Genomic DNA, 13,808 nt, shown 5'->3' with positions numbered 1-13,808 from the left:
AGCTGTTGTTAGGATATCAAATATGTTCTATACTAGTGTAGTCTTCTACACTAAAGGATCTACTCTCCTCTTCCTGTGCAATATCCTCCCCCCACCAAAAAAAAAATTAATATGCGCCCCTAAACGTTTCTGATACACCGAATCTCTAGCTCCATACATAAGAATATACATACAGAAGAATCCCTTAGGGTATGGAATGGCAGCAGAATAGCAGAGTAGCCCATTCATGCCAGTATTACTAGTCTGCTAATATGTTCCTTTTCCTAAATGTCCCCAGGTTTTATCAACTACAAGACAATTATTCTGTTTAAAATATGATAGGTGATTTCTCACCTGAGGACCAGAAACGCCCCTCTCACCAGATCTTCCAGGTTTTCCAGGGTGACCCTAAAAAGTGACAGAAAAGAAAACTAGTTGTGTAACTAAGGAAATGGAACCACTTTTTAAAAATTGATGGAGGTTATCTTAAGTACATGGATGCTACATTTGCTTTAATTTCACTTTTCCTGTATTTTTGAGGCTTGAAGTCACATATGGAAAGATTTAAAATTTGTCTGTTTTACATTATGTTTGCAAAATGCAACAGGATTTCTATAAAATCAATGGTTTGGGGAGTTATGGTTTATTTTTTGGTGTGTGTTTTACACTTTCGAGTAATTGTCACCAGAGCACCTAGGGGTGCCATTTAAATAAGATTAGTTTAATTTACAGATTTTAATCAGGAACATCTGACTCTAATGAAGATGAACAGTGTTTAATAACTACTTACATCTTCACCAGCCTTTCCAGGAGGACCAGCTGGACCACGGGAACCAACGGGACCCTATAAAAAAAGCACAAGGATTATGTGAAGTTGGACAATTGAAGTGAGACTGCTCAGTTGCTTTGATGTTCAATTTGAATTAGAGATGGGTCTGACATGGGACCCTGGTTCTGAGTCCTTCCATCCCAAGTTTTGTGGAAGCCAGTTGACTTTAGACTTGTGGAAGTCTGAGCCTCACTGCTCAGGCCTATCTCTGTGACAGGAGTAAACAGAAACAACAAATTCAAATATCCCTGGACATGCACATAAATAAAACATTCAGAGTTCAGATCCACTTCAATTTAACAGTAAGGGAGGAAAAATCTACTTACTGTTTGACCAGGTTCACCAGGCTCACCAGCAGGTCCTTGGAAACCTTGAGCACCCTAGAAGAAATAAGTTTTCTTAATATCATCTTATAGAATAAACTATTCATATTCTATATGCATATACTCCTTCTCCCCACCCCAATGACTGCAATATGAATACACTTACAGGGGGTCCACTTATTCCAGGTGCGCCTCTGGGTCCCATTATACCCTAGAAAAAATATATAAAAAACCCATTAGCATAAGAATAATAATAATACTTGGCCATTATCTAGCACCTTTCATCTGAGGAGCACAAAATATGTTACAAACATTAATTCATTAAGTCTGACAACATTCCCGAGGGGTAGGAAGGGATTATAACTGCCATTGTGTAATAGTTGAAGCACAGGAGGTTAAAGTGATCTGTCTCAAGCATACAGCCAGTCAAAGGCAGAGCTGGGACTAGAACCTAGGAGTTCCCTGACTCTGCTTCGCCTACTAGCTTACCACCAACTCACCCCAGTATATATGGGATGTAATGAAACTATTAAAGGCACACTGCCAATGCTGACACGTCATTAGACTTCCTACTTTCTTTTTGGCTTGTAGGTGAGGATATGATACAAGTGCCCTTGCACACGGTCATTCCTCCTCTTGGCTTGCCTGCACTATTCTTGTGAGCAAACAGGCAGTGTGAAAGGATGATGTCACAACTATGCACATCCCCACAGTCATAAAACAACAACAAAAAAGCCATTGTTAAAGAATGTTACATTTTAGGGTCTCTCGACCGTGTCAGTGGCTCTTCAAAGGAAAGGAAGAGATATTGAAAAATGAAAACTGATATCATGGCAGGGCAATAAGAGAAAAAAAGAATCTAGATAATGAATGATTATATATGCTACTATTACTATATGCTGCAAAATCCCTGTCAGTGTACTACTTTGGAAAGTGACTCTGTGTATACATTGCATATGTAATACTTTGCCAGATCTAGAGAAATTATTTTCCTTTAAATTCTCCACTTTGCATTTTTTTGAACTTCATATGGCACTCCATAAAGTGTTACAAGTTTATTTTGCTAAACTGATATGTCCTTAAAGAGGATTGTTAATAGACTAGCACACAATCTGTTAACAATTGTTTTATATATTACAGAGCAAACACAGAAACAAACAAATAAGCCACCCCAAACTCATCTATCTAAACTTCCATCATACAAATTCATATTTTATGGGATCTAGAGTGCTTTATGTCATAACTGAAATAATTAAGTATTAACAGATTATAATAATCTAAAATACATACTTTAGATTATGTAACATTAGGATCTCTTAAAAATGTGAACAGTCCTCATTAAAACTAATGAAAGCAACATATGCCTATTGAAAGAAGGACATTTCCCTATGGGATCAAGAGAAATCTTAGTAGGTGGTGAGACTGCATAAACTGTATTTTACAGTACATGATATGGTTAACAAAATATGTAATGATTTGGAGTAAAATTCCCGCTATGTGGACTCCCTGCACAAGGCCTGTGGACTACTTGTCTCACTTAAACCCTCAAATAGGGTCTAAGTAGGACTGGAGTGATACATAGGCCTTGCACGGGCTCTCTCATGAAGGTGAATTCCACACCCATATTTTTCCCTACGTTTTTTTTTTCTGTGGCATTTAGAAATAAAGAATAAAATATTTCCTACAAGCAGATTTTGCTAAAATTCAAGATCTAAGAGATTTCTCACTATGAAATCACACAAGTTTTGGATATGATTAAGGAGTCCATTCTTCTTGCCATATAGGTGCATTATTCGCATTCATGCTAACAGAATTTACTCATACAGTACCTGTAGATATAGTAGTTTCCATTAAAAATGAATCATTTACCCATAGTTACCTCATAATAATATCCTAATCTTAACTTTTTCATGGCGACCATAGTTATTTACTCTCACATGATTGGTTATATACATTATTGGTATGTGGGGGAGGTAGGAGTACAGTAAACATGGGCATAGCTCAGATTCATTTTGAATATGTATAAATTCCATTCTGTCCAATCTTTCAGTGCTTCTGAGCTCAAAACTCCCATTGAAGACAAGGAAAGCTTTGAATGCAGACTGATTTTCACTGCACTACGTTTTTATTTAGGGCTGTCACAGGAGGAAAAAAGTATTAAATAACAAGGGGCCGTAGGCTCAACTTTTTGCATGTAGCACCATTGGTGTTGCTGGTAGGGGGATGATATACTCTATTTGTTCACTTGTGGTGGAAAATTCTTTAGTTAGCACTTTGCTACAGTGAAAGTCACAGGTGAATGAATCCTCATCTACATTTTCTCACTTCCTCCCAGGGACAGAGACAGCCTCCATCTAGATGCTCAGTTGTAAATTGTTTTATCCCTCCCCAGAGTTGTCACTGAAGCATTATGAGACACCCTGCCATTTGTTTCTCTATACATTGCCAAAGTACAAATACAATTTTATGATCTATTAACAGAGTTCATATATATATATGAACAAATTATACATATTGGTTATGGAGGGAATGAGTGTGACTAATGCTATGACACGCAGGTGTGCCAACATCTTTTTATGAAAGTTTCATATCTAAGCTGTTTTCAGGAATGGAAACACTAATTGATCAGCCCCAATGCTGAACAGTTTAGCTGAACATTTTGGGGACAAATTCTACACTGAATTACAACCATACACCACTAGTAACTTGAATAGGAGGTTGCACAGCTGTAAAATAGGGCAGAATTTAACTCACCGATTACATTTTAGGTACATTGGCAACACTGATATTGTGTGTAGTCACTGTTCCTGGAGACAAGTGACAAATTCTACCTTAATTTACACCTCTGACTACAATAGGGTTACACAGATGTAACTGAAGGCAGAATTTAGCCCATATTCTGCTATCCACATACACAGGCAACATGATCCAAATGGAGAAGCAAATATACTTCTAAAACGTCCCTTTCTACAAATTTAGCAGCAGTAGGTAGAAAAGGCTCTCCCTCAGAATGGGCTTTGCCTATATGTTTTTTATCAAATACAATTTGATCTTTACTCAACTCACTCTGTATTGGGAGACGTATTTTATATGTCTGTTTTGCCTAATTACTCTTAGATGTGATAAGCATTGGGAGTAAATGACTCAACACGGAATCCAGGGACCAAATTATGCCCTTATTAAACCCATGCAACCCCAATGAAGTCAACGGAGTTGTACAGTCATGGGGGCAGAACTTGCTTCCACAAGTTCATCATATCAATGGTGCTGAGATGAATTAGCTGAGGTAACTCTTACCAGGTCCATCTTGGTATGACTGAGATTAATTTCATTGTCCACTTTCTTCATTCCCAAAACACAATTTTCTTATGTCTCATTATGGGGAAAGGGATAGTGAATAAAACGAAATTATTACCTAAGATCAGAACATGAGCTTCCCTGACAAAAAAAGGGTTGGATCCTCAGCTGGTCTATATCGGCATAGCTCCACTGATGTCAAAGGAACTACACTGAGATACACCAGCAGAAGGTCTAGATCTAAGAATGTACTGCAAACATTTTCAATTGCCCTACATCAAAAGGGCAGCAAAATCTTTATATTGACTCAGACTCTGATATGATCATCACATACATTTTAAACTATGTTGTCAGTGATGATACATGTAAGATATGTAGTAAGGATCCAAATGAAACATGTAATGAACATATTTAAGTAAGTTGTTGAATGAAGGAGAAGGTTTGCCTACCATGGGTCCATGGCCGTAATCAGCTGCTTTAGATGGATCATACTGAGCAGCAAAGTTCTGTAGGAGAGAAAATGTTTGAAATTCATATGACACATAAGAACTTCATTAATACTATCAGGCTTTTAGATTTATTTTATATGCTCAGATTATCAGATTTTTGTTCTATTTTCTGGATAATGGTTTATTTTAATTTCCTTAAAATGTATAATAATGGCAACATTTATTGAGTGCATTTGTGTTTATTCAAAAAAATAAATTTCCCTTAGTAATAATTATGCCATTTCATACAACTCTCTGAGCAACATTTATTCAACAGTAGGTGAGAGAGACTGATAATCTGAGTTGAAAACTCAGAACATAAAACTTACGCCCATTTAGAAGAGGTAAATATTCTTAAATCACCAAATCATTTCGGAAAAGTCTCAGTTTCAGACGCTATGTACATTTATCCTTGCACCAAAAGTGCCTACATTCTCAAGAAAACTATAGTGGACTTTATGCATTTCCATCAACATGAGCCTTGCAGATTTGTATAGAAGGAGAGTTTTTCCTTACTGAAATCTTTAGAAAGAAAATGCTCTGTCCAACTCTTAAACCAAGACGAAGTAGAAAATATTCCCTTCATGCTTTGGATTCCTTTTAAATTCCTATTATTTTAACTTAATCTTTTTATTTCAGTTTTATGTTTGCTAAAAGGGAAAAAACAAAAAACAACAAACAAAAAAACCCATTTCTTTTCCCAGTGAAGATGAAAGTGGGTTAATCTCCCTGGTGCCCCAGGGATTTACAGTGCTTGCCCATTAACACGTCACCTCTAAGATCGTATGCCTCTCATGACGTTAATGTAGGGTACTCAAAGGGTTAAACAGGCATATCAAGGCCTTCTGAGAACAAGCGAAGCACACATTGTTTCTGCAAGAAGGCTAGAGGAGACATGATCCATTTAAGCTCTGAGACAGTAATATTGTTCATACTGAAAAATTCAGAGGGAAGAAAGATGTAGTTTATTTGCTAGTAAGTAAGAAAGAAGCTAGGACATACTGTCCAACATTCCCAGATACGCAACTTCAACACTGACTGTTAACGTATAAAAAGTTAGCACAGTCTGATCTTCCATTGCCATGTTGTTTCACCATAACAGTATGTTTACTACATTTTTATTTTATTTATATTTTATATTATTTCTACACTTGGTTTCAATACTAACTTCCCCTCACCTGAAGCCAACAGCAAAAAGTGCTGTCTTGTTTGCCCATGAGCTTAATCAGTAGGGATTTCATTTAGTTAATTCCTGAATAACAAAAATATGTTATGGGTGCACAGATCTGAGATGTTCAGACAAGAAAAAAAAATAGCATTAGGGAATCAAGGAGTTAATTCTCCCCTTCATGCATGTGCTAAGCACCCAATTCACATTTATATGAGTCCCAAATTCATCATGGGAAATATACCCCTTGAAGAACATTTCAGTGAAATGGAATGAAGAATCCCATCCCATTCTAAGCCCAACAGAATGTTTTATCCTATTCTAAAGTGAAATGCCTCTATTTTCTGATATATGTATATTTAATCATCAGATGCTACAATGCATGGATGATCAGTTTCAGTAATGAAAATTTGGATGTCTTACTCCGCCAAGACCTGGAGGACCAGGGGGGCCTGGTGGCCCTGGTGGACCATCTTCACCATCTATGCCGGGTACACCTGGTAGACCCTAGAGTCAAAAAGATGAAAATGAAGTGAATGTTAGGAGTAGTTGAAGAAGACTCTGAACTTGTGAAATCATAAGTAAGAAAGAAGCTAGGACATATGCTCCAACATTCCCATATATGCAACTTCAGCTGACTGTTAACTTCTAAAAAGTTAGCACCGTCTGAACTTCCATTGCCATGTTATTTCACCCTAACAGTACATTTACTATGTTTTAGAGCACTGAGGCTCTTGGAGATTTTATTAGATCCATGCTCTCAAAAGTGGCTGCTAAATTGGGGTGTTCAATTTTGAAGTACTGTCAAATCTTGTACCCACAATTTGCACACACGAGGCCAGATTCTGCCATCCTTATTCATACTAAGTAGCACTAAGGGGATATTCAAAGTGAGTATGGGCAGCAGATACTGGTATAATCATTTGTGCCCAAATGTCACAAATTAAGTCTTCTGCAGGTACAAATAACTTGGAATGCAACAACTGTGGACACAAATGACTGGGTGTACAAAATTGCCCCTGAAAACTGGGGGGAAGTCAGCAGATGCTCGCTGGGCACAACCCTCTACTGGTGTAAATCAGCATAGCTTCATTAAACTCAACGCAATGAGGCCAATTTACATGAGCTGTGGATCTGGCCCAATATAGTTACAAATCTGATGACAGAAGCAAAACAGAGTGTTATAAAGATTTTCTGTTCTGGCCCTCTACCGCGATTGATGATACTCTTCATTTGCTATAATTGCTTGAAACTGCATATACACAACCAAACCGTGAGCCAAATCTGTCCTCAGTTACACCCATGCAACCTTGCTACACTGTGCCTTCAGTCACAGGTGTGATTCAGGACAGCATTTAGCTTACTCTGTATTTTGGGCCCAAACCGTTCTCCAAATGAAATCAGCGGTAAAACTCCCATTGACTTCAGCTGGAGCAAGATTAGGACCACCGTACACACACAATCTATATATTGTTACAATAGGGAAAATAATTCTTAAATGGATTTTGGTAGAAATAAGTAGTGAAAAGCAAATATTCAGCCTCAAGTATATGTATCCTTCTTGATGGTTTACAGTGTAGGCTTTAAAGCTTGTAAGTGATCGTTACACAAAATATGCACCATATCATGGCATTTCCATGATATAAAATGATGCAAAATCACAGCCATCACTACTGCACCTTGTGAAGATAAAAAATATGCCTCCCCAAAAAACTGCTGTGTGACACCACAGCAAACCAGAAAAAGAAAATGAATGTAAATAATATGAGTTTGTGAAAGTTGTAATTAGATATGTAACTATCTTCATTTACAGTTACATAAACAAGATCCACTATTGAACACCTCCTTCTCAGTAGAATATACACAGCATACATTTGCCTACAAAAGTTTTTTCAAGCCATATATATTTGATTTATAATAAGTGAAAGCTTCTCAGGGCAGGCTTTGTCTATTCTGCTTAGTGTTTTACATAGTTTTATCTTTACCCAATGCTTTGAACCAGCTCTGAGTCTGCACCTTTCCATGTCAGCTTTTCTTCTCCATTTTCATGTCACCTGCCTCCACTGTGTACAGTTGGAAATTATTCTTCAGACTATTGACTAAAGGTACTAAGCCAAGTTCTGAACTCACACCTGGGTAGCCCCAGGCACCTTAACCAGGCTGCACAAGTGTCACCCAGGGCAGAATTTGGTCTGCCATGTAGTATATCTTTTTATAAAAGTGTGTACACAAAACTCTCAGAAGTGAATTTATTTCATTACTTGTGCTTTAATGTGGTTGTTTTTTCCTATTGTTCCTCCAAAGACAATTGTTATAACAAAAATAGTTGAACAACAATTGTGGTTCCTTACCCTTTCTCCTGGTGGCCCTTTGTCTCCTCTGGGACCCTGCAGGAAGAAAAGGAAAACAATGGAATTTGCTGTGCAGTCCTCCAGCAAAATATATGAACACATATAAACAAGTTGTATTGCTTAGAATAATCAATTTGTGAAAGTGTGACAAAACTACTATATTATATATGTCACTTGTAGGGAAAAGATCAGTTATAGCTATCAAAGTAACTATAACTTATTGAGAAGGAGGAGTAGACTACAACAATATTTTAGTTAGATAAGCACAGACTAGTCTGTGGAAACACATCCATGTAAAATTGATTTTTGTTTTACTCCACACTGAATAATTAACACTAATATGTTATTTATTTCTAAAAACAACATGTATTTTCTCTGTCATTATAGACCTGAATAGGCATCACTGTTGTGTAAAATGAGTATTTGTCATCAATTGCTTTTTGAAATGTTCTCAAGAATGCTTTCCTAAATATAACTTAGTTCTCTGTGTGCACAATTCTGCTCTCAGGTAAACCAGTATAAATCCAGAATCCACGTTTACACTGGTGTAAATATAGCCCAACAGCTGTTTTCTTCTTTTTACTGTCTAATAATTTAAGTGCTAAATTGGTCAAGTGTCTGAAAAACAGCTTAAATATGTTTCCTTTCAACCTATATCCAACAAAATGCTAATTTGCATGTGAAAATGTCATGTTATCAAAATACTTAAACAAACATAAATAAATAATAATAACAATGCTTACCCTCCGCCGTGCAGTTGCCTAAAAGGAATGAATTATAACAAAACTGAAATTAATAACAGTTCCATCCCAAATCCTATTAAATTATTATAATGTACAAACACAGAGATTCAGCCTCTTAAATCAAGTTATGTATATATATAATGACTATATTTGTGAAATTGCTCTAAAGTCTAGGAGGAATTATGTATATAGTACACATTATGTTAGCTGTATGCATTAATAATCTATCTGTTAAAAACTTAGGTATAAAATTGGCCAGTTTATATTTACCACAGCATGCAAACAAGGTATAAATAAAAGCACACCTGAATTCATTCATAATCCTTTTGATGAAATGATGTTTATAGAGATACTTAAGCTTTAAAGTATAATAATCTCCAACCCAAGGGCCATGTATAATATCCAAATGTCACTGCTATGTTATTTCCTCTTTATATTATTTTCACCTACGAAGGCAGTCTCTTAAAAAAGCCCTGCCCATTTGGAAATTGGGGTGGGCACATTTCTAGACAGTCCCTATAGCACTTAATGATTGCTAGCTTTTCCATGATCATCTTGGGAATTAAGGTAAGTGAATGCCAATTCTGAAGAAAAAAGGTGCCTAGCTATTTAGTTAAGGGTGAATATCGTATATTGAATGAAATTATACTGACCTCATTTGCTGGAAAAAGAAGGAAAAAGAAGAAAAAAATAGATTGTAGGTTACAATAACTTTAAAAAGCTTACATTTCAATGCTTGTAAAATACCCCAACATTTAATTAATATTATTAAAATGTTAGTTTACAGTAGTAATTATTGAAATTTTATGTGGAGAAACAGATTGACTAAGGAAATTAAATACAGAGCTATATTTTATATTGTAAGACTTGAATGTACTATGTAGACATGATCCTGCAGCACTTTCTGAGGAAAATCTCCCATCAAAATAATGATTGGGCCTAGGGGAGGGCGGTGAGGGGGAGAGGAGGAGAAGGAGAGGAGAGCAAGTCTCTGTGTGTGTGAGAGAGACAGAGACAGACAGAGGGACAAATCCAGCAATACTGATGCATGAAAAGATCTTGATTGAAAGGAATAATTTTCCAATTTCTTGTAAATGGCTCCAAGCTCATTTTTATGAAGCTGGAGGAGGGGGCTACTTCAACTCAACAATATTTCTGATATGAGAATTCTAAGCACAATGACTACAGATACATTGTATAGGAAAGTAATTAGATTGGCCATTAAATGATAAATAACTCTCTTTATGGACACTTTTGATATTTAGTACTACATAACAAATTGTTCAAAGAGTTCTCACTGCTTTTTAGTGCTTTAAATCCCCAAAATAAAAAAAAACTATAAAATTATGTTTTTCTCATTTTATTTAATTTTTACAATCTGCAAGCAATTCAATCAAAAAGTGTCTATTCTGGCTCAAAATTGAGCATGTTAATCTGTACTATTTTGACCGCACTGAATTGATATGTTTAAAAATTGGGTTTGAATCTCTTAAATTTTCAGTTTGGCAATTTATTAGGATCAAGACCAATGCCAGTGGTTGGTATAGTTTAACAGAAAGATGACTGGTATAATCCAATATACAGAATATTGATATGTAAAACATATTACTAAAACATCAGTTTGGTGTGCTCCCAAATACCAAACTGAATTCTAAAAATGTAAAATTTTGGGTGTTAAATTATAATTATTTCAAGATAAATTCTCTCCTTATTATCCTTTTGGAAAAGGTCATATGTTCTTAAGTTTAGGGTTGAGTGACATAACAGGATCCCCCCATGAATCCCCTTTGTTTTTGGAAGGTCTCTTTCTCTCTTAAAATGTTACTGGATTTGCAAAATGTGTTACTATTTCTTCTTACCACCAGAGGGAGAAAAATGTCTATGTTTAGCCTCAACCACGGAATTGGGAGGGTCAAATTGATAATAAATAGATAGTGGAAGAGAGGAAGCCAGTATGGTCATAAAGATACTACACTGATAACTTTTTACATCTTTAGATCCCTTTCTGTGCTCTGGACAATCAGTTATTCAACACTGGTCATCATCGCAAAGTCATTGCTGACTTAATGATCTTGACAGATCAACCATCTGTCAGAAAGGATGTCATTGAGTAAGAGCATCATCTGTAGAACAAACAGAGTTTGCTTGTGTGTAACATATTGGATATTTTAGGGGAAATGTATGGGAATATTGTGTTCAAAAGCTTACTTATGGCACCCATGTGCCATTTGAGGGAATACAGCTGGCACAGATGTATTTAGCCAGTTAGATCACTTGTCTAGAGATGCTTCCACATGGGCTCTATGCACAGCTCATTTTTATAGAAAGTCATTTAAAGAAACAAGTGTTAGGTGTGCAAATGAATTTCAAATGTTGCATTAAAGCAAAGGGACTCTTGAATTTCTCATTCAGTTAAGAGACAAGACTTGTTAAGACCTCTAACGTCTGGTTTGAAAGTTTACCAGAAGGGGTCACTATTCCTGAGCAAAGTGAGTGTGCAAAAGAAGAGCTCAGAGTCTCCATAAGGCAATACTAGGAATATTAGTTCACTTTTTACACAAGAGCTCAAGAAACATTTTTTCACATTGTCAGATTTTTTTTCCAAACAAGTGTTTTCTTTCTCTCTCCAAATGTATGATTTTAACTTTTCTAGAAAACAACCAGCCAACCCCCGAGAGATCTGAACTTTAATAACTTCTCCTTTTGGGGCTGTATCTAATCAACCGAGACATTCTCCATTCTTTTCCAGAGTAAATCCATCCCCACTCCACAGACTTTGAGACGGGGTGCCCTGCACTACTCGTTTCCTCCCTCCAGAGGGCGCCACTTGGGCAGAAGCCAGCATCAGCAGCCCAGACAAAGATGTACAACGCCCTAACGTTACTGTTCTTGCAAGGAGAGGGTAAGCTGTTGCTTTCCAATCCCTCCCCCTCACGGATCTTTTAAAAAGTTAGTCTGAAGTGCTACCCAAGTATAATTATGATGCAGCTAGGAAGATAGCTCTGCCTCCTATAAATATCCCCCTGCTAGGAGTTGAAGCATCTGCTCACAAATGAAGACTTTCAGTTCTCCATGGAAAACAACCCATCTTCTTTAGGAAGAAAGGGGGAGCTCCTTGGCCTCCTGCCATCCTCAGACAGAAAAAGAGCGGGTTTTTTTTGGGGGGGGGGGTCTTTTAAAAAAAGTGAAAATCCGAACTGGCTCAGTGGCAATGACATTAGATGCTGGCTGTATAGCTCCACACTGACAGACCCCCGATCCCCTCCTCACCCTCAAAGGACAAGAAGTCTAGGGCGAATGGGGAGTCTAGGTCACCCCCCCCCCAAGAGACCTCCCCACACCGCAAACAAGCTGAAAGCACTTACATTGACATGTTGCTAGGTATGAAGTTACTGCGAGCAGCAACAAAATCCGTGTATCCACAAAGCTGAGCATGTCTAGTTGCTAGACATGCAGACTCCTTGTGTTGCAGAGCCCCTGGTCGGTGGTTAGATATTACCTATGGGACGCAGGCATACAGTCGTGGCGAGTAACTCCAAACTTAGCAGAAACCTGCTGCCCGGGATGCTAAAATAATAAAGCCCCGCTCGGCCGTATTTATACGGCAGGAGGTTCCCTGGGCTGGCGGGTCCCCGAACGCCTCGCAGCCAATGGCGGAGCAGCAGCCCTGGGGGCCCCGCGAGGCTCCCAGGCCGTCACGTGCTCCTTATCTCCGACCTGCCCCGGCAGCTTTGGCAGCAGCTGGGGGGCTGGAGCGAGGGCGGGGCAGAGGGCTGGGGGGGGGGCGGGGGGGGGGGGGGGGGGGCAAATTGGTTCCATTCTTCGTGAGGACGTGGCCACGTTGAGGCTTTAAAAAGGAAAATCTGACTCGCTGTCTGGTTTGGCTTCCACGTTGGGGTGGGGGTGCGGGGGGGCTGGGAGCTGCCAACCTGCTCGGGAGCTTTCGAGCAGCCGCCGGGAAGCTGCTTTCAAAGCAGGAGCTGTCCAGGTCCTGCGATACCTCGTGCCCTGCCCGGCTCACGGTGGGTGGGGAAGGGGAAGCAGCGAGTGCGACAGGGAAGAGCTGGAGCGGCCTGGAGCCTGGTGTGGGTTTGCTCCCCAGGATCCCACACTGTAGCAGCACAAGCCGGACGCTCCTACCGACCCCATCAGAGCCAGATCCCCATGCGTGCCCGCACTACTGCACCTCAGACCCCTGATCCGCCACCGGCAGCCAGCCCAGCCCCCCTCCCCCCCAATAAACCACTGGGGTAGGTGCCCTGCTTCCCGCTGCCTGGCACAGGCTGGCAACCAGCCCCAGCAGCACCTCGCCTGCATCTGTTCAAAGCAGAATTCGTTTCCAGATGAGCCTGCTTCTGTCCCAGGCGGTAACGCGAGCCAGGACTCGGGCTTCCAGTGTGTTCTCCTCCCTCGGTTTTTGCAGTGGGTTTTGCAACGGGACAGGCAGGGGCGCTGGGGTTCAGTAACGGGTCCTGCCAAATTCCCACCCCACTGACAGTCTCTGTGCCACCCTCAGCCCCTCGGAGAGCACGGAGAGGAGTGGGAGTTTGTGTGGGTGCACAGTCTGAGCGGCTACCAAAGAAGAAACACACTCTGAGCAACGGTCCCAGCTGTTCGTTAGCAGCGCCTA

General features: G+C 39.2%; 1 protein-coding gene across 1 annotated transcript in view; it reads right to left on the bottom strand.

The window, feature by feature from the left end:
* Positions 1-12,769, bottom strand: part of COL1A2 (collagen type I alpha 2 chain) — a 48,881-nt gene extending 36,112 nt beyond the window's left edge. Inside the window, exons 1-10 of the mRNA XM_034760459.1 lie at positions 12,544-12,769; positions 9,832-9,839; positions 9,179-9,196; positions 8,436-8,471; positions 6,508-6,591; positions 4,878-4,934; positions 1,298-1,342; positions 1,135-1,188; positions 770-823; positions 334-387 (exon numbers count right to left, since the gene is read on the bottom strand). Of these exons, the coding sequence (XP_034616350.1) occupies positions 334-387; positions 770-823; positions 1,135-1,188; positions 1,298-1,342; positions 4,878-4,934; positions 6,508-6,591; positions 8,436-8,471; positions 9,179-9,196; positions 9,832-9,839; positions 12,544-12,613 (480 nt within the window). The 5' untranslated portion in view covers positions 12,614-12,769. The remainder of the gene's footprint in view (positions 1-333; positions 388-769; positions 824-1,134; positions 1,189-1,297; positions 1,343-4,877; positions 4,935-6,507; positions 6,592-8,435; positions 8,472-9,178; positions 9,197-9,831; positions 9,840-12,543) is intronic.
* Positions 12,770-13,808: the final 1,039 nt, after the last annotated feature.

This window comes from Trachemys scripta, chromosome 2 (genome assembly GCF_013100865.1).
Source record: "Trachemys scripta elegans isolate TJP31775 chromosome 2, CAS_Tse_1.0, whole genome shotgun sequence".
Lineage (NCBI taxonomy): Eukaryota > Metazoa > Chordata > Testudines > Emydidae > Trachemys > Trachemys scripta.
The sequence above is the reverse complement of the archived record's forward strand: the minus strand, read 5'-3'. Positions and strand labels throughout refer to the sequence as shown.